At 57.0% G+C, this 19632-nt stretch overlaps 7 protein-coding genes across 7 annotated transcripts in view; 6 read left to right on the plus strand and 1 right to left on the minus strand.

Moving 5' to 3' along the window:
- Positions 1-3952: 3952 nt before the first annotated feature.
- PUNSTDRAFT_141684 (uncharacterized protein) lies at positions 3953-7062 on the plus strand (the record flags this gene model as incomplete). Its single annotated transcript, XM_007380727.1, has 2 exons — positions 3953-6785; positions 6842-7062. Exons 1-2 carry the CDS (start codon positions 4733-4735, stop codon positions 7060-7062), a joined length of 2274 nt encoding a protein of 757 aa, XP_007380789.1. The 5' UTR covers positions 3953-4732.
- Positions 7063-7181: 119 nt separating this feature from the next.
- Positions 7182-8828, minus strand: PUNSTDRAFT_141685 (carbamoyl-phosphate synthase). The gene is made up of 3 exons (XM_007380728.1): positions 8757-8828; positions 8444-8691; positions 7182-8387 (listed from the first exon to the last, which is right to left on the minus strand). The coding sequence occupies exons 2-3, from the start codon at positions 8625-8627 to the stop codon at positions 7264-7266; spliced, it is 1308 nt and encodes a 435-aa protein (XP_007380790.1). The 5' UTR covers positions 8628-8691; positions 8757-8828; the 3' UTR covers positions 7182-7263.
- Positions 8829-9532: 704 nt separating this feature from the next.
- PUNSTDRAFT_131432 (uncharacterized protein) lies at positions 9533-11906 on the plus strand (the record flags this gene model as incomplete). Its single annotated transcript, XM_007380729.1, has 4 exons — positions 9533-9616; positions 9671-9784; positions 9832-11314; positions 11365-11906. The coding sequence occupies 4 exons, from the start codon at positions 9533-9535 to the stop codon at positions 11904-11906; spliced, it is 2223 nt and encodes a 740-aa protein (XP_007380791.1).
- Positions 11907-12680: 774 nt separating this feature from the next.
- PUNSTDRAFT_42577 (thioredoxin-like protein) lies at positions 12681-13773 on the plus strand (the record flags this gene model as incomplete). Its single annotated transcript, XM_007380730.1, has 6 exons — positions 12681-12733; positions 12789-12899; positions 12956-13003; positions 13055-13181; positions 13242-13411; positions 13680-13773. The coding sequence occupies 6 exons, from the start codon at positions 12681-12683 to the stop codon at positions 13771-13773; spliced, it is 603 nt and encodes a 200-aa protein (XP_007380792.1).
- Positions 13774-14375: 602 nt separating this feature from the next.
- PUNSTDRAFT_42578 (thioredoxin-like protein) lies at positions 14376-15465 on the plus strand (the record flags this gene model as incomplete). The annotated part of the gene is made up of 8 exons (XM_007380731.1): positions 14376-14428; positions 14484-14594; positions 14650-14697; positions 14750-14872; positions 14968-15111; positions 15170-15198; positions 15254-15317; positions 15369-15465. 8 exons carry the CDS (start codon positions 14376-14378, stop codon positions 15463-15465), a joined length of 669 nt encoding a protein of 222 aa, XP_007380793.1.
- Positions 15466-15881: 416 nt separating this feature from the next.
- PUNSTDRAFT_98327 (uncharacterized protein) lies at positions 15882-18571 on the plus strand. Its single transcript, XM_007380732.1, has 6 exons — positions 15882-16257; positions 16324-16434; positions 16495-17277; positions 17352-17472; positions 17530-17671; positions 17738-18571. The coding sequence occupies exons 1-6, from the start codon at positions 16143-16145 to the stop codon at positions 18413-18415; spliced, it is 1950 nt and encodes a 649-aa protein (XP_007380794.1). The 5' UTR covers positions 15882-16142; the 3' UTR covers positions 18416-18571.
- Positions 18572-18749: 178 nt separating this feature from the next.
- Positions 18750-19632, plus strand: part of PUNSTDRAFT_50323 (tetrapyrrole biosynthesis porphobilinogen synthase) — a 2266-nt gene continuing 1383 nt past the window's right edge. Inside the window, exons 1-3 of the mRNA XM_007380733.1 lie at positions 18750-18836; positions 18895-19141; positions 19228-19592. Of these exons, the coding sequence (XP_007380795.1) occupies positions 18826-18836; positions 18895-19141; positions 19228-19592 (623 nt within the window). The 5' untranslated portion in view covers positions 18750-18825. The remainder of the gene's footprint in view (positions 18837-18894; positions 19142-19227; positions 19593-19632) is intronic.

The raw sequence follows: 19632 nt of genomic DNA on the forward strand, positions 1-19632 counted from the left end.
GAGCCGGTTAGAAGATACAAGTTGCAGCCCCTGCTGACGGAAATCTAGTGCTTCGTGAGCGTGTTGAGGCTCTCGCAAAGTGTAGGCGAGCAGGCAAAGGCATCGGGCGAAGCTATCAAAGAGGTCCGATTTAAAGACGGGCGAATAAAGCGGTAGGCGATGTAAAAGGGAGCGTAAGAGACCGATAGCCTCCCGCAAGTCGTCGGTGCTTCCGTAGTGGCGGAATCGCAGCTCCAAGGCCAAGGCGATTACTGAGATGTACATCTCTGGGTTATCTTCTGGAACCACGGGAATACAGCGTTTCCCTAGATCAAGGGCGGTATCGACATCGGTGATGTCCCCGGTGTGATGATATCGGGCTATAAGCATGGTTCCCGCGTACTGCATGTACAGTAGCTCGCCTGGAATCGGAGCGTCAACCACAAGAGCGACGCAATCCATCATGAGCGATACGGCCTCCTCCAAATCCTCGAGACGTCCGCCGGATTTGTATCTGTTGTACAGGGCTTGAGCTAGATTATACAGTAGAGGGCGGAATGGTCTTCTCCCCGGTCGATACTGGGCCTTCACAGCGGTCCTTGCCACATCAATCTGTTCGTCAACATATTCGGCTCGTCCGGTGGTAGAATAAGCATCGCCCAGCGCTCCGATCAATGCCACCGACACGTTGAGGATAGGGATGCTTCGCTTCGGGCATACTTGATATGCCAATCGGGCCTGGGACAGGATCTTGTCAAAGTTCGCGGCGTTGGGTGCGTTGCTCAGCCACGTGACGAGGCGACTGAGAGATGAGCCGTAGTGTGGGTGGTTTATGTGCGCCATGAGGTCCGACACATAACCCACGGCCTGCACAACATCGTCATAAGAGACGCCTTCGTACTCAACCAAGGTGCCTTTGGCTGTTCCCCACGGAATGGAAAGAGCCCTTGCGCCGGCGAGGACAGCGAGAAGGTGGTGCGGGTGGTCCGTGGGAGTGAGCATCAATGCGTCGCGGGCGGCGCGGTATGACAATAGAAACGTATTGTTAGGACGGCCGACATCGCGATAAGCTCGTTGCAGATAGCTCAGGGTCCGTGGGCGTCGGGGATCGACCGAGCTTAGTTCACCAAGCGCCTCGGTCAAGAGTTTAGCGGCCAGTTGGAATTGCTCGAGAGGGAAGGAGGGTTGAGGGGTGTCGCCATAGTTGCGGACATAAATCGCCACACCGAGGCCGTGGAGGGCCGGATAGACGTCGAGACCATTGTCTTTCCGCAGGTCCAAGCTCTGCTGATGAACGGAGATCGCTTCCAGGGCATCTCCTAATACCGTCGTGTGTTCGAACCGCGCGCACAAGGCCTCCCCTAAGGTGTCTAGGGCGTCCTCGTATATTGGATGACTGTCCAAAACCGTGGGATGGGCGAGTAAGGCTCGAATGATGGATATGGACTCGTTCAGCAGAGGGAGGTCACCGAATAGGGAATAACGTTCGAGTAATGTCTTGCCCAATGCGAGGTTAACGCTCGGATGGGCGAAGGCTTGTTCGTTGCTAGTGAGTCGGAGGACTCTGATGCGATCGTCCATATGAGAACGCATGTCGTCGTGACGACGCTTGGCTTCATCCATATTGAAGCTGGTGATAATGGATACGATCTCGGCGGCATGACTGTCCAGCGAAGCAACACTTAGCTCTGCAAGAAAGTGAGTGGGTGATTTCTGTTGAACGGGAGAGCGCGCACCCTGAGGTATCATGGTTCGAGTACAGTAGAAGGGGATCTACGGCATCTGAGAAGATGATACTTCCGTTTTATATAGGCCAGCAATCGGTTCCATCATTCGAACAAATGAGCACTCTGCCTGAAACATAGGATGGCCGGGACCGAAGCGTGCTTGACTGTGAACGAGGAGTTAGCCGGATTGGCGAAGCGACGCAGAGATCTGGTTTGACGAACCGAGCATAGCAAGGCCGCGCGGAAACCATCGATATGAGCCAGAAAATGGGGCAAACCCCGAAAGCTATGTGTCGGTTTTCGGTGGTATGGAAGACAAGCCTGAGGGACAAGTGTCATCGGCATACGAGTGATAGAAACAGGAATAGCTTGGCTGGCGTCGACACCGCTACGCATATTCCCGTGCCTGCGGGAGCCAATGGAACGGCACGCAGCCAAACTTGCGACGCATGGGAGGAGCCGTGTAGCGAGCAACTGCGGAGTGAGTCCAGGCAGCCCCATAAATAGTGACCCCTTCGATAGCTTTGTAGTGTCGTAGGGAAGTGGATGACGCCAAGGACGGGATTCATTATGAGGATGCGAGCATCACCGTCCGTTTTGGCACGGTGGCTTGGGCCTATCTCCTAGGGCGCTGCCGCCCGCTGGTTCCAGAGAGTTCATGAACGTTGAGCTGAGCGTGGCGGTACATACATGACGTTCTGATCCGCCAAGCTGTGAGCACTGGTAGATCTATCAGGAGCTCCGTGAGAGTATCCGCTGGCCATGCACTGTGCTGCTGTAACTGGCGTTCGTGCACCCGGTAGGTCCGTATCTGGTTAGCACGTCTCTTAGACGTATGTCGTAAGCACAGATAATAATACGAGTACATACTGTAGCACAGCCGTTCGGAGACCGCTGATCCCGGTACGATATCGTGGCTCATTTGTGCGACTAAGACGCGACAGACTTGCCCGCATGCGCCAATTCGGACCTATCATATTTTGATTCGACAGCCAGAGTACTCCCTTCCAATGTACTTATGCCGTGGCATCCCCGATGTTCGAGTCCGGGAGTTGAGTTTGTAGTCTGAAGAGATGACTGAGTGGCGATTCGGGGTGGTCCGCGTTTATGGCGAGGTCCTATACGCGTCGTTCTCAACCCGGTGTCCCGATCGGGCCCTCAAGGATGAGTATAAGTGAACGCCACGTGGCAATATGTAACTCCGGCGTATGCCGGTTCGCGTCGCTCACTGAAGTTCACCCAGTCAGCCCGTACACCTGCCGTGGACACTGATGAACATGCAATTGTTCTCCATGACTCCGACCTCGTATCCGGCGATCTCGAAACTCGTAAAAAATGGTCTTCGACAAAGGGAGGGCATTGTGCAACATGAAGCCCCCAAGGCCGGCACAAGGCAAACGAAGGACAATGAAACACGAGCAACCCCCAGCAACCTTCTAAGGGCCACACAACAAAGACATGCTGAAATGCGGGAGAATATGGACATCTTCGTTCTGCACATACTGCAGCCTGCGCTTTGTCATGTCGCAAAGACCGCTCGATCCATCATCGTCACTAGCCAAGAGAACCTGCTGTTCATCGGCACTGTCATCGCAGGATCCAGAGGGATTCCTGCAGCTTGTTTCACGTCCGTGATTTAGGACCACAAAGTTTGAAGATGTCTTCATCTTCCCAAGTTGCCGAAAACGATATCGAAGAGGCGCAAAATCATCAAGTGCAAGTCGGTCCAAGCATGGCGAACGCCCCGGTCGGTGAGTCAGTCATCTTTTGTGCGCCAGCGGGATCTTACTAGATTCATTCGTTCAGCAGTATCCAACACTCCACCCAAAGGTCGCATCCATAGGAGCCGGCAAGCCATTCGCCATGTAAGAAGGGGACTCCGGTTCGCAGGCATGTCTCGCCTTCCTTGCCATGGATTCTATAGGACGGGACGGTGTCGGCCCGGCGTCGCTTGTCAGTTCTTCCACCTTCCTATCAGCGACGCCCGATGTCAAAGTATCTGCCTCGGGTGGCTCCGTGGCAGGTGTCATCCTTCGCTCGCGGACGCATGCAGGCACCAACATCATCTGCTGGTGGCTACCGTGAAGTCGGCTCAGAACTACGCTTCATCTACCACATCTCTATCGACTAGCACATCTTTCGACCATCCTCATACTAGCGCGAGACGCCACCGCAACACTTCAGCGGGCACCATTCTATCACCAACATTCACATCGACTTCCGCTACCATGACTCACGCGAGCCCACCTCATACGAGCGAATCTACGCTGACTGAAGCGATTTCAAGACGTCAAAAGCAGGTTCCCTGCTCCATCTTCTATAGGCGAGGATTATGCGAGGACTCCGTCTGTATCCAAACTCACGTACATCTCAACGAACAACACGAAGAGGTCCAAGCCATCTGTCGCCAATGGCTCCAGGGTCGATGCCGCACGAGCGACTGCTCCCGGCGTCACGGATGGCCTTCGTTCGTGACGTTCGACGAGGCAGCACGTTCGGTAGAACCCTCAGGCAAAGGCGGCAATCCGCTCGATGCGGCCCCTGATATACAGCCTTCCGCCACTTCCATACCGTTGGCCGACACTGCTTCGTCAGAGACCCGGGTTGATGTCTTCATCCCCACTCTTCAAGGCAATGCCTTCAATCCGGAAGTGACGTACCTGCAACCTTGCGCGGCGTTTTACGCTCGTAGCTTCTGTCTGCTGGGAAAAGAGTGCCCGTTTGCTCACTACTCTCTGCGAATCCTACCATTTTACACGTGTGGCTCGTGGTTGAAGGGAGAATGCCGCGACTCCTCCGCATGTTCGTCAGTGCATGTCCTGCCTACGATACAACGCACCTCTTTCGACGGAAACGGCAGGTCGCGTCGGGAGAAGCGAAAGTGGGTTCGCGGAGCTCAGGACAAGGCCACTCGGCGAGTACGTTTGAGGGCCACGCCTGTTTTGCCCAGTGGCACCGTTGCTCGGTGCTCTACCGAGGCCACAACTATCTATCCTCCCACGATCGGTACAGCCGATGGGTCTGCCATGTTCGATTGGTCCACCACCCGCGACGTGGCCCACCGACAATTTCTATATAAACCCGCGTACCAGTACAACTATGGTTGGGGATTCGACCCATCCGACACCTTCGGTCTTTACGCCACTTCAACACTACGAGATAGCCCTTTCCTGGAGCAGGCTCCTGAGGACGACTTCTGTAGAAGTCCCGATCACACGGATACCTGGACAAGCGGCGAATCCGATCAGAGCTGGTCAGATATGGTCGACGCATTGGAGAGTCTCCCTGCCGGAAGGCGAGCAAGACCTGAACCGCCCTTGCCAGAAATCGCGAACCGCCAACGACAAACAACGCCACCCCATTCGGACGTTTTGCCTGCGGTGGAGCAAGAGCAAGAACTTTCCTCGGACGCACAGACCCTCTACGAGTTCACCTCTACCAAGAGGGTCAAGGCCTCGCACGTCGACTTAGGTTCGGACTCGTACGCAGAATATCACTCTTCGAGCAGCTGCTCTGCGGCCAATATCAAAATCGCTCCGGCCAAGACCGATGCCATAGTCGTGATGACAGCGAAAACCTCAGCAGAGCCGGACTGGTCTCAGCTAGATATACACACCCTCGTTCGACTCCTTCTAGCCCGTGACGGCCCCAGGGCCGTGGATAACGACCTCATCGTCTTCATGGCTTCCACCGCCCGTCCTCCAAGTCCCTTCGCATTCCCGCAGCCCGGCAATCCCAACCCGTCACCGCCGCCCCAGTCAGGCCTACGCGTCCCGCTTTCGAACGCGCGTCAGACAGCGAAGGCGTCGTCTGTGGTAACGGCGCCGGCTTCTCCGAACACGGAATCACAATCGCACTCCAAGGGCTGGATCGGTAACGCCGTCGGCACTGCCCTTCGTTGGGCGAAAACGCGCGTGTCGGATATTGTTAAGGATGGTCAGAAGGAGAATCAAGCCACAAGCCTGCTGCCAACTTCGCAGAAGCTTGATCCCCACAAGAATGCACAGACTCTACAAGGTGCGCCTCCTGGCGCTTTCACGACGCCCACAAGCGTATCGGCATCGACAACGCCCCGTATCCCTCCGCCGCCTCCAAGCACCGTCTCGGGACTACCAAAGGCTTCGGGTCCTGTGCAACTACCCTCCAAGACGTCCCTTGTTTCCAAAGCGGCGCCGCCTCCCCCAAGCGCTGCTCCTGGCCCGAAATTGACAAGCACCGCACCGTCGGCACCCCCTGCGAGCTCCGCACGTGCTGCAGCACTCCCTGTCCCCGATGCAACGCGAGCGCCCGCACTGATCAAGTTCGTGCCGTGGCCGACGACCTCTACCCCTACTCAACCTACAGGCAAGGATGCAAATGACGGAGTCCAGTTCGTCCCTATCCACCCGATCTCCCCGGGCGTCCCGCCGTCCAGCGACCCGCCGCTGGATTGGATCGTCGGGCTCGACGGGCCACCGCCGCTCAATTACCCGTCGCCGTCAGCGCCGTTTACGGAATGGGAGCGCTTCGGGCGCGAGCTGAACCCGCTGTGGGCGCTCTCGGCCGCGCACTACGTCGCGCACCTCACCTGGACGCTGCCCGAGCGCATGCTCCTGGACGAGATTATGACCCGCGTCCGCGGAGGGCCGGCCCAGTTCTCGAGCAAGCTTGACTGGGAGTGGGTCGCGACCATGTTCAACTACGGGAACCGTCGGGCGGCGACGGCGGAGGAGGCGGCGTACGAGGAGCCGATTACGTTCGAGGTACAACCGCTCGTTCCCGTGCCATCGACCGACAATGCGCCACGGCTGGATGTGGGACCGTTCTACGAGGCGACGATACGGCGGAAGCCGCTCGTGCCGTGGACGCGCACCGGGCGCGATTGCGCGATGATGGTGTACGTTGAGATGTGGTGGGGCGAGCGTCGGCTGCCGTCCATGATCTACAAGTCTGTGGACACGGAGGAATTCTTCCACGTTTGGAGGGCGGTCGTGATGACTATGGCCAGAATCAACGTACCTATACTTCCTATGCTCATCCAGCCGAAGCTGCAAAGGGAGGATTTAAATCTGCACAGACTGACGACGCGACTTCGGAAGGGTACGTGTCTCGTCGCGCTCGAGTTTCCGGCTGATATTGATCTCGATGGATTATAGCTCGTCAAGCTCTGTCGCGACCCCTCAAGGTTCCGGCAGGCACATTCGGCGACATGTCTTACACGTTAGACACGACCGCAGCATGGTTCGAGTCTGACAAGGTCAAGAAGGCCCGTCCCCATGCCTTCCTCGAAGCACGCGACGAAGATCCACGCGACCTGCCAGTCCATCTCCGCAACTTGAAGATCCCGCCTCCACCCCGACCTCGTCCCAGTTATTGATGTCTTTTCCCCCCCAACAGAAGATGCAGCCAGATGTATCGATCGTTGTTGCGCCATCAGGATGGGCAAAGCGCTGCACTGTGCCACACCCTCATTCCAGTTTCTTCCACCCAGTTGACAGCACGTACTAGATAGATTGCATGGTAATGATAATACAATTATACAAGAACCGAGTGTGAGAAGAGATAGCGGATTGCGGATTTACTGCGAAGCAGCAGCCTGTGGGCGACGCAGATGCCTCAGCTCCTGCCCGGTGCCCATGGGATCGCGCGACGTCGTCTTGCCCGCCACCTTGAGCTTCTCCGCGCGACATTCAGCGATGAAGTCGGTGAACATCTCGATCGTGTCCAGCGGACCGCCGGCGGACTCAGGGTGGAACTGCACGCCCCAGACCTTCTTCCCCGAGTCGGCGGTGGACTTGATGCCCTCGACGGACGAGTCGTTGCAGTTGATGAAGAACGGCTCCCAACCCTCCGGGAAGGGCTCAACGAGCTTGAGCGCGTACTGATGGTTCTGGCTGGTAACATACACGCGGCCGGCCTTGATGGAGCCCGACGACGCAAGCGCGAGCACGGGCTGGTTGTGCCCGCGGTTGCCGAACGTCATCCGATACGCCTCGAGACCCGCGGCCATGCCGATGATCTGATGCCCCATGCATATCCCGAAGATGGGTTTGTCCCACTCGCGCATAGTCCGGCGCAGGTTGAGCGCAGCCTCCATCGCGTGCTGCGGGTCGCCGGGTCCGTTAGAGAGGAAGAGGCCGTCGAACCTCTCGCGAATCGCGTTGAAGTCGTAGTTCCACGGCAGGACAGTGACGGCTGCGCCGCGGCGGACGAGCGAGCGGAGGATGTTCGCCTTGGCGCCAAAATCGAGCACGGCGATCTTGACGTCGCCAATAGGGTTGAGGTCGTAAGGCTGCTTGGTCGACGCCTGGTCGACGAGGTTCTCCGTCGTCGGGTCCCAATACTCGTGCGCCGCGGGTGCAGGGAGCGCGGTGTCGTCGCCGACGGCAAGTCGACCAAGCGTCGTGCCTTGGTCGCGGAGGAGGCGTGTGACAGCGCGCGTATCGACGCCCGTTATGCCCGGCACGCCATTGCGCGCGCACCATGAGTGGAGCGACTCGACTGCGCTATGATGAGAGAACTTGGCGGCGACGTCGGCGACAACAATGGCCGCGGGCTGAACACGCTCCGATTCCAGTACAACACCGACGTCACCGTTGTCCTTGGGCGCGTGGTTGTTGGGCACGCCGTAGTTGCCGATCATGGGAGTGGTGAAGACGAGGATTTGGCCGCGGTAGGAGGGGTCGGTCATAGACTCAGTGTCTACAACAGGTCGCCCGTCAGTACGCGATACAGAGGCACTATTCAGGTATGCTTACAAGAGGTGATTGACGTCGAGAAGACCGTCTCGCCCCAAATACTGGTCGGTGCGCCGAATGCCTTGCCGGGGAATGACTGGCCAGTCTTCAGGTGCAATACGGCGGGTGTAGTGTATGGCGAGCCAGCCTGCGTAGCGAGCCCTCGATACAGACGAGGAAAGCGAAGTATTTGACGAGTGAACATTGCGTGCAAGTTGGGTATTCGTCGGTCTCAAGGTGTCAATGAGAAAACAAGGTCGCTCAGATAACTGCGGTAGCGCAATCGATGTTAGACTCGTTGTGGCGAAAGGAGAAGACGAGTATAACAACGTACTCGTCGCGAGTGCTTTGGGTGAAGATCATAAACACGAGCAGCGCTCGAACAGCACCGAAGGTTGTGAGCAAGGTGGTGGGCGAAGACAGGAAATTTTTGGTAGTCGCGACTTTCGTTACGTCCACCACGTCATGCTCATGACTCCATCTCTCTTTCCACCTCCGTTGGCTTGTGAGTCCGCTCGGGAACAGGTCGTTCAGGGCGTTGAAGTGGCGGCACCCCGAAGGTGATGCTGTATGCGCTCTCTCATTTTTCATCACTTCTTGCGCACAACAAAGCAAGCACATCGAACATCTCGACCTGATCAGAGTTCTACACGCACACGGCCTCCTCGTCCAGCCCTGGTGTGTTTTGTCAAGTGAACAGCGTCAGAAAGGCTATGCTATCCTTGATATCCCATAACACACCGGTCGGGCGGTATTTGATGCATATACTGCATGCACCTGAAGTAAGTCTTGACTACTATTCCTCGCACTCAGGTGCGGGACTGAGGCACCGATTTAGTCACCGTCCCATCAAGCCTTCGAGCGGCGAAGCTTGATATCTCGCGCATGGCTGCTCATCTGGCCGCGAAAGTTGTACATAAACAAGTAACTCGCGGGCGCTTCCTGAGTGCGCAGCTGATGATGCGACACCCACGGGAAGGTTGGCCTACCCGACAAGACCGACCATGTTTCGTCCTCTGCCCAGGTCTGTCTGCACGAGGTCGATCGCCCACCCGGCTGCAACTCAAAGAGCACGGACGCCTCTCCCTGCATCTATCTCATAGAACCTCGATGTCGCAGTTTACTGCAAGCTGCGAGCAACATCCGGAGAAGGCATCTAGTGGGAGGCGGCTTGTGGATGATTCAGACGTGAAGGTTTATTGCGATTGCTTCGCTGACCGAATCGATCAAAATTGACATAGCTCATAGATGTACGATGAATCCTTGAATGACGGTTGGGCGTATGTGTACAGTCGTTGCAAAGAGCACGACGATAACTTGGTTGAGGCGTGCTCCACCGACATCGACATGGCCCTGATCTTCGTGAGTCTGCCATCTATGCCCCCCGCTTTTGACTGACCTACTCATAGGCTGGCCTGTTCTCAGCCGTCCTGACGGCTTTCCTCGTTCAAACTTACACCCAAATGCAACCCGACAACACGCAACTCACAGCTCAGGCCCTCCTCCACATCTCCGTCCAGATCGCCAACCTCCCCGTCTCTGCTCCCAGCTCAATTCCATTCAGCGCGCCGCCGTTCCGCGCGTCGCGCTCCATCGTCGCCATTAACTGCCTCTGGTTCATCAGCCTTGCCGCCTCTCTATCCTCCGTCGTCCGCGGCATGTTTGCAAAACAATGGCTACGGGAGTACGCCAAGTGGACGCGTATCACCCCGATCCAGCGCGCGGTGCACCTCCGGCAACACCGGCATGCGGCTTTGATGGAGTGGGAGGTCCCGGACGTCGTAGTGCGCCTCACCACGACGCTCCAGGTCTCCGTCGTCCTCTTCTTTGTCGGGCTCGCCATCTTGCTCGGAACGATCAACACCGCCGTCGCCGTCGTCTCGTCCCTTACCGTCGGCGCGTTCCTGGCCGACTCGGTCGCGTGCGTCGTCGCACCGCTATTCTTCGAGACGTGCCCGTGGAAAACGCCCATGGGCTGGTTATGGGTGAACATGCAGAACATACGGCGCGAGGATATTTCGGCACGTTCAAGCCGCTCTACCCCTCGTTCGCAGATCAAGTCCATCAAACTCCGCACATTTGAGGGCTGGCGCCAGCTATTCAAGCTCGCTCTCGCGCCTGCGCGCGCCCCGCCACGACGGCTCGATCTCTACCGCTACTCCGGCTGGGTGCGGCGAGACATCGCGCTGCCCTCCATGGGACAGGACCCGATCAATGCCGTCGCATGGCAATGCACGTCGCTCCTGTGGATCGCAGCACACGAAGGGTTGAGCTCCGATGTCGTTGTACGGTGTATTGAAGGACTCCCTGGTGCTGAAATCAGGGCGCCGACCAATCTCCAGGCGAAAGGTGTCGAGTCAAACTCGGAACTCTTCTCATGGCCAGATAGCCCCCCTAAACGGTTGTGTGCGTATTGGCTCGCCATTTCGAAGCATCTGGGGTTTGACACGCAGCGATTCGTGAAGCCGTTGAACATGATTCAAGATGCTCCCTCATTCGCGAAGATACAAACCCTTGTCCATCATGCAGACGCGTTCAATCAGCTTGCAGTCGACTTGCGGCTCACTTCATGCAATTCTTCTCAGCTCCAGGCGATGCTTCATCTTCTAACGTCCGGACTCGCCTCCGTCCTTGACGGCGAACTTCGTTTTCCCGATTGTGGTGACATGTCCCCCTTCACCGACAGGAACTTGTCCTTTGTTGTACCCTCATCACTTTGCATGGTACACCTGCTCCTAGGTGAATTGCGGTGGGGTGGAGAAACCATGATATACGTCGGCCTTCTGATTAGGGCAGCAGCCTATGCTTCACGACGGAGCGATGATTCACGAACGAACGCAGAAAGTCTGTATCACCGCCTACTCGATGAAGTTCAAATGAACGGTCTTGCTAGTGAGCATCAATGGCAAGCCGCTGATTGAGTTTTGCTAACAAGATTGCAGCTTGCTCACCAGAACATCTGTCAACATTTGTCGAAAGTCTCTCACAGCTGGGAGACGTGCAAGCATATCGCTCTGGCCCTGGTATACGCTCTACCTTCTGGCGTATTGTGAACGTTATCACGTCTATCAGATCGTCGAACGGGGATGGTCCGAGCTGTACGCATGATGCGATACTGATGAGGACGGTGGAGGAGGCACTGAATGCCGAAATCTCGATTCAAGGCGCGCGGTCATATGCTGGTGAGGATACGACCTTTCCAGAAGGCCTGTGGGCGCGTATGACCGCGTTCGCGGGACGACATCGCGACTGCCAGGAGTCAGTGCAGTTCGTGTCGTCCCTTGTGCAAGCCCATCGCCTGGGGATCGCGCAATTCGAGCTGTATCCGCACTTCCGTCACTACTACCTCGCACAGGACGAACGAGAACGGATCCAGAACGTGGAGGAGTTGCAAGCATATCTCGAGGCCGAATCAAGGCGATATTCACTCGGCGATGGGCAACTGCTTTCCCCAGAGCCAGGACAAACAACGCAGGACGACTAGGCAGAGTTACATCTCTTTTCAATCTCACTAAACATCTGAGTTGGCTGTAAATGCGAAGCAGTAGAAACATGAAAGCAGTGCGCGTTTGTTCCGGAAGGGCATGGGACAACAGAGCTCAGTCGGTCTCGCGCCGTGATTGGATGACTGGACTAGTCCCAACACCCACTCGAAACGGAGTCATGTATGTTTTCATAGTTCACATCGGTCAGCATGTTCAGTTTGGAACAGGATCCACGTAAGTTTGTGAAGCGTCAACGATGCCTTCCCGACTCGGATGGACACCGGGAGGTACGAAGCATACTCACCGTCCCCAGGTGCCCCACGCGCTAGACCCACACACAACAGCACCCACATCGATACCCACATTGCTGAGGTTGTTTCAAGGTTTGAATTCGGGTAAAGTCCCGCTCGGCGCCGCCTTGAAACATACCTGATGGTCTTCGGTGTCGCTCGCAGCATCGAAGCGTTAATGCTTAATGGGGCATCGAGAAGTCAGATAGCCAATGTTAGTGGGTAAAATGATAGAAATGTACCACCTTGCTTCCTTCGTCGAATAGTCTATCGTTATAGCCCAGGTAAGTTCGTATGGGGTTACACCAGGTTGCTAATCCTTGTTCATGTGGTGGGTCCTGTGACAAGCCAACGGGAACGTACTTACTTCAAGATTTATCGCCCCTACAAATGAGCGGACAGTGAATCGCGGAAACAGTGAGATGGCCCTACCCTACTTAAGAACACCCTGGGGGATCGGGTGGAATCCACTTCTCGATAAAAATGTCAGGAAAAGACATCACGCTCTGGACCCACGCATTTGCGCCGAACGGATGGTGCGAATGAATCGCATTATCTCAATGTTCATCCACTGACCCTGCTGTGCTATAGGAAAGTGATATGCGTCTTGAACCTACTGGGCTTGTCGTACGAGTCCAAGTACCTCGACTTCAGGAAACAGGAGCAGAAATCTGCTGAGCACGTCAAGCTCAATCCGAACGGGTTCGTAACGCCTTAGCTGATCGGGAATCGATGCCGCAACTCATCCACTATCACAGGCGCATCCCAACGCTCGTCGACCACAGGAACGGCGACTTCATCGTCTGGTGAGGATACGACAATAGTTGGATGCAGAACATGCGCTAATGCACTTACAGGGAGTCCAATGCCATTTTACTATACCTCGTCGACACTTATGACGAGGGGCACAAGATCTCCGTCACCGGACAGGATTGTTTCATCCTGAACCAGTGGCTCTTCTTCCAAGCGTCTGGACAAGGGCAAGTCTTGCATATCCAAATGCGTTCCAGTCAACCGTAGTACTCACACATCGCCAGACCCTAGTACGGACAATTCGGATGGTTCGCGTCGCTCCATCCTGAGAAGATTCCGAGCGCCATCGAGCGATATCAGAAAGAAATTATTCGCATCCTGGGCGTTCTCGAGAGCGTACTTTCGAAGCAAGAGTGGTTGGTCGGCGGTAAGATGACCATCGCCGATACGTCATTCATCATGTACGCGTGCCGTTTTACAGCACTGACCTGTAATAACTGGATATCTTGACTTTCTAGTTGGAATGAATGGGCCTTCTGGGCTTTCCGTCGGTAGCCATCGTTTAATCGCTAAAGAATACCCTAACCCATAGCTCTTATTCCAGCAACATTGGATCCGGCCAAGAACATCGAGCTTGACGTATCCCGAGACTTTCCGGCTGTACACGCGTCAGAGTCCCCTTTCAAGTGATCTGAGATTGCAACATTGACGTGGAAGTATGCTCTTCAGTTGGCACCAGAAGATGACCGCACTTCCGATGATCAAGGAGCCGCTCGCGAAGGAGTTCGAGAACATGAAGGCTTCCATCGCGGCGTCTCGCTAGTGTAAGTTGCATGTCTCGAAACGACTTGGGGTACCCGAACATGCCCATGTCATGGTCAATTGCGGCCTGGGCCATTGATACGTTGTCCTGTACTGCCAATACGATTTGACCGTTTATCCCGTTCTCTGACGTCTGGAAGTGGTCGGCCTACGCCAGTGGTCCGTTACGCACATACAACATTCTGGTCGGCAGCGTCCCCGCGCCCAGTTGACGGATGTTGAGTCAACTTCCGTTTATCCGCGTGCCACTGTGCGCGACGTCGACATCTGTTGATGGATTATGGGATCAGGCGGCTTGTGTTATCGGACAAAGAGCTGCAATAGGCCGCGATTCGTCTTCGCTGGGTAATAAAGTCTAACAGGAGTGGAGATAGTTCCGATCTCCCTCGATTCCATCAGGCGTGGTAACTATTAGCAAGCGGCGAAGGGGGAGCCCCGCATTCATCTAGTGGGTCCCCTCGAGAGACTTCAGATCTCGGGAGTGTGAGCACTTAACGACTGCATTTCGGCAAGAGCTCCAGGTCACATCGCTACAAATAGGTGAGCAACGAGTTGGGAGAACAGCAGGATCCGCTCTACCTGAGAACAATCAACCATACGATCATGTCAGGCAAAGACGTTACACTTTGGACTCACGAATTCGCGCCGAACGGATGGTGCGAACGGATCACATTCGTTCGCTGATCACTCGCTGACCTGATCACGCCATAGGAAAGTGGTATGCGTCTTGAACCTATTAGGTTTGTCGTACGAATCGAAGTACGTCGATTTCAGCAAGCAGGAACAGAAATCCGAGGAACATCTCAAGCTCAACCCGAACGGGTTCGTACTGCACAAGTCACATGGACTTGTATCATTGACGAACTGCTCGTAACAGGCGCATCCCGACGCTCATTGACCACAAGAACGGCGATTTCGTTGTCTGGTATGGAGGACGGGTCATCAGGCGTCGGCTTCTGCATTAACTTAGCTTCCAGGGAGTCCAATGCTATCTTGCTCTACCTCGTCGATACGTATGACAAGGAGCATGAGATCTCCGTCACCGGTTTGGATCGGTTCACCTTGAACCAGTGGCTCTTCTTCCAAGCATCTGGACAAGGGTAAGTCCTCCAGATATACGAACCCGGAAGGCAGTAGCGACGATGAACTCACCACCCTCCAGACCTTACTACGGTCAATTCGCCTAGTTCGGGAGGTTCCACTCCGAGAAGATCCCGAGCGCGGTCGAGCGATACCAGAAGGAGATTCTTCGCGTCTTGGGCGTTCTCGAGAGTGTGCTTTCCAAGCGAGAGTGGTTGGTCGGCGGAAAGATGACCATCGCTGACATCTCTTTCGTCCTGTACGTATGCTTCTGTAACAGCAGAGTCCCCCGATGACGGTTAACACGGCGTTAAAAGCTGGAACGAATGGGCTATCTGGGCGTTCCGTAAGTACTCGATCACCGACATTCATACCCTTCTGATCCGTATATCTTATTGCAGCGACGTTGGACCCGGCCAAGAACATAGAGCTCGACATGCCTCGAGATTTCCCTGCTGTGGATGCGTGAGTGCTACGGCAAAGCGGATTCGCACTCTTAATGCTGACCTGGATTAGCTGGCACAAGAAGATGACCGCCTTGCCAGAGATCAAGGAGCCCCTTGCAGAGAGAGCCAGGAACCTGCTAGCTTTCCGAGCACGCCTGGGCCAGTGATTAGTGGCTTAGCTTGGTCAATTACGACATGACTTCGCGTGGTAGAGTTAACGTTGTCCCGTTTGACTCGTACAATTGCGGCGTTCAACTTGATGTTCCGCATCCGTTGATCCAGATCCAGATCTCCGTCTAGCTTTGTAGTTGCTTGACTATCAGCGAGTCGAGTATAAAATATCAATAATGACAGTTCTATTCCCTAAGCCGAATTCCAGTATGATACCTTCGAGATTAAGCTGAACACGAGGATGAAACCGTGATTCTTGCGTCATAGCCAAGCACGTTTCTGGAGTCAACCGATAGGGATTGCCGTAACGAACCGTCGTTCGACGCTGATCTCGAGGCGATCGTGGTCGGGACAGAGGACCGCCGCGCGCACGCCAAATTCGAGTGGCTGCAATTCCCCCTTGCCTGCCCACGATGCCGGCACGCCAGCTCCAGTTCCAGCTTTTCGAAAACCTCGGATAGCGGGCAAACCTTGCTTATAACCGTCCACCACCGTGGCTTTCGTCCTACGCGCCAGAGTACTTTCCGTGCAAAACTTGCGCTTGATCGCCCCTCGCATTATCGGCTGCGCTCGCCGCTCCATTGTCGAGGTCAGCGGTACCGCTGCTGAGGACACCCCGACGCGGCACGCATCCAAGCACACGAGATCCAAAGCTCGCGAGGACAGGACCAACATGGCGCATACGATGAGCGTGACGTTCCTCGGGACGTCGTCAGGCGGCGGACCGACCGTGTCGCGCAATTGCTCGAGCTTGGTCGTCGACGCGCTAGGAGACGGAACACTATGGAGTACGGTATTGGGTCCTTTTATTCTTCTTTCATCGAGGTACTGAACGATGCTGTGATTGCGTGTAGTGGTGGACTGTGCGGAGGGCACGCTACGCCAGTTCCAGTTCCAGCCTACACGGACCCCGCGACGTCTCAAAGTGATGGGCGTGCGCAAGGTGTTCATCACACACATGCACGGTATGCGTACACTTCCTGATACCTATGAGGCACGGCGTTGCTGACGGATGCCTCGCATAGCTGACCACATAATGGGTCTCATCACCCTCCTCCGCAACAACCTCCGCCCCGCCTGGCTCGCGAAAAAAGAAGACACGGTGAAGGACGACGCCAGCAACGTTGCGTCAGAAAACGGTCCAATCAAGCCTGGCAACTCATCATCATACTCTCCGGCGGAGAGCGCGAGCGTAGAGATCTACGGCCCCGCCGGCCTACGCTCGTTCGTCCGACAAATCCTCACCGTCACCCACACCCGCTCCGCCGACAAATACGTCGTCCACGAGCTCCTCACCCCTTCTGACCCGTCCACGCCCTGCCACCCCCGACCCCTCGACGACGACGACGACGACGCGGCCCATTCCCACGCCGTCGCCTCGCCCGACGTGCTGCACTCCAGCGAGCTGCCCGGGCGCGACGTCCTGTGCTCCGAGGACGGATTCTGGCGGAACATCGCGCGCGGGAGGGGCACGTTCCGGGGCGGCGAGGTGCGCGTCGACGCGGGCCCGATCGTGCACCGCGACCCGTGCATCGGCTACGTGTTCCGCGAGATGGCGCCGCCGTGGCGGAAGCTGGTCATACTCGGCGACACGCGGGACGCGGACGCGCTCGTGCCTTTGATCAAGGAACCTGCCGCGGCGCCGGGCGACGAAGACGGGCGTCATCCGGATCCGGAGCAGATGGAGCAGGACAGGGCGGACGAGCAAGTGTCGAGCGCTCTTGCCGACTCGCAGGCGGTGTCGCTCCTCGTACACGAGGCGACGGACGCATATATCCCGCCTTCGATCGACCCCATGGTAAAAAAAAGTGAGCCGTCCGTGTCCACCTACGGGCTCGTAATGTCGCTAAGCACAGCTGTGCCCGTATCCGAACGTGCGTAGGATCTCCCGAGCTCGTGGCCGAAAAGTGCGTCGAGCGCGGCCACTCGACGCCTGTCATGGCCGGCGAGTTCGCGAAGAAGATCGGCGCGCGGCGTGTCGTGCTCAACCATATCGGATCAAGGTACGTCCTCTTGCGCATCCGCAGAGACATAATGCTCGCATTGACGAATCTCTCTAGGTTCCCGCTACCGACGAACAATATGGGCTATCGTCTTCAAACACTGCGCGCGTCCGTCGTTGACGAGATCGCGCGACAGTGCACAGAGGCTTGGGGCTCGGGTACGGAGGCCGTCTGCGCGTATGATTTCCTAACCGTGGAGGCAAGTAACAAAAAATGGCGGCTTCCCATCTTCCCTCGCGCATCAAACTGACCTCAATGACGTTAGATTCCAGCACGAGTCACCGGCTATAGAGAAACGGTCGGAAGATTCGACAACGAGATAGACGTCAAGGACTTCGTTCCCCGTTCGAGCAGGCGCGACGACTATGCCGCCTCGGATATGGGACCGCCGATGCTTCCGGGTGGCATCGAACCCGTGATCCGTTCTAATAGAGGAGGCAACAGGGATAGGGACTTCGACCGGGGAGGTGATAGGACTCGAGACTACAACGGGGGAGGAGGCCACAGGAACCCGGACTATGACCGGGGAGAGGACAGGAATCGGGACTACGACCGGGGAGGAGGCGACAAGGATGGCGGCTACGACCGAGGAGGCGGCTTCGGTGGACGACGTCGCGACGACTATGCGAATAACGGAGATGGGCGGGGTGGTGGCAACTCCGGCTTGAGCGGACGAAGGGATCAAGGCAGCGGCAGGAGGGATATGCACACCCGCTCCCCTGCTGATCGGGATGCCGGGAGAGGGCGAGGCCGAAATCCAGCGCATGTGCCCGTGCCGGACCATGGCACGCCGCTCGACGAGCCGATGCCTTTCAGGTCGGGCGGCTACGAGAGGGAAAGAGGGTCTGGAAGAGGCGGGCCGGCACCACGCCCGGGGAGGGGTAGGGGTGGGCGCGCTGACAGCCACGGTGCACAGTCTGGGGAGAAAAGGAGGAGGACGTGAACGGGTACATTGGGTCTCGCGCAGCTGCATCCAACCTTGTCTTCCGTTTTGCATTGTAACACCTTGCCGCCCGGGTTGCCGTGGAGCACCGCGTTCACAGGTACACGTTTCACGTTCCCGCCTCTTTATCTACGCGTGAACGCGATGGTATATTCTGCTGGTGGACAGGCATGCCACGTATGAGCGGCGCCGGGCGATACCACCCGCCCCAGCGTACCGCGCTGGATTTTCTGAGAACGGCCGCAGGGTGGTGAGAAGCCCCGCGGCGGGTATGCCGACGCCCCGGAGCCGGAAGTACATGGGTCCAGATTCAAGCGCCCGTCGCTGCTCATAAGTGTCCACCGCCTCGCAAGGGGCGTCGAATTCTGTTCTCCAACCTCGTTTTGCTCACTTGCACCGTCGCTGAAGCCATGGATATTTCGTGAGCAACGCGACGAGAACTCCTCGGCTCGCGGTCCTGAACGCGCCCCGCTGACTAGATCGATCCTACAAGGTGGCTACCAGCACCCGCTGTCGCGCTCGTGGCAGGCGAAGCGGCAGCTGACCAAGTCGATGCTCATGTACCCCATCTTCATCACGGACGACGCGGACGCGGAGGTCGAGATCCCGTCGTTACCCGGCCAGAAACGATGGGGCGTTAACAAGCTCGAGGGCTTCATCGCGCCGCTGGTGAAGAAGGGCCTGAAGAGCGTCATCCTCTTCGGCGTCCCGCTCAAATGCGAGAAGGTGCGCTAGCCGCTCGAATCGCGGACCGCTCAACGAAAGAAAGAGGGGTGAGAGCTCATATGCGTTTTGTTTCGTGGGGGGAACAGGACATGGCCGGCACGCCCGCGGACGACCCGGACGGCCCCGTCGTGCAGGGCATCAAGCTCCTCCGCGCGCGCTTCCCCTCGCTCTATATCGCGACCGACGTCTGCCTGTGCGAGTACACCGCGCACGGCCACTGCGGCGTGCTGCACGCGGACGGGACGATCGACACCGAGCCGTCCGTCGCGCGGATCGCGCAGGTCGCGGCGAGCTACGCGCGCGCGGGCGCGCACTGCGTCGCGCCGAGCGACATGATGGACGGCCGGATCAAGGCGATCAAGCGCGCGCTGATCGACGCCGGGTTCGGGAACAAGTGCACGCTCATGAGCTACTCGGCCAAGTTTGCGAGCGCGCTGTACGGCCCCTTCCGGTGCGCCCTCTCCCCCCTCCCCCCTCCCCCCTCCCCCCCC

This window comes from Punctularia strigosozonata, assembly GCF_000264995.1.
Source record: "Punctularia strigosozonata HHB-11173 SS5 unplaced genomic scaffold PUNSTscaffold_3, whole genome shotgun sequence".
NCBI classification, from domain to species: domain Eukaryota; kingdom Fungi; phylum Basidiomycota; class Agaricomycetes; order Corticiales; family Punctulariaceae; genus Punctularia; species Punctularia strigosozonata.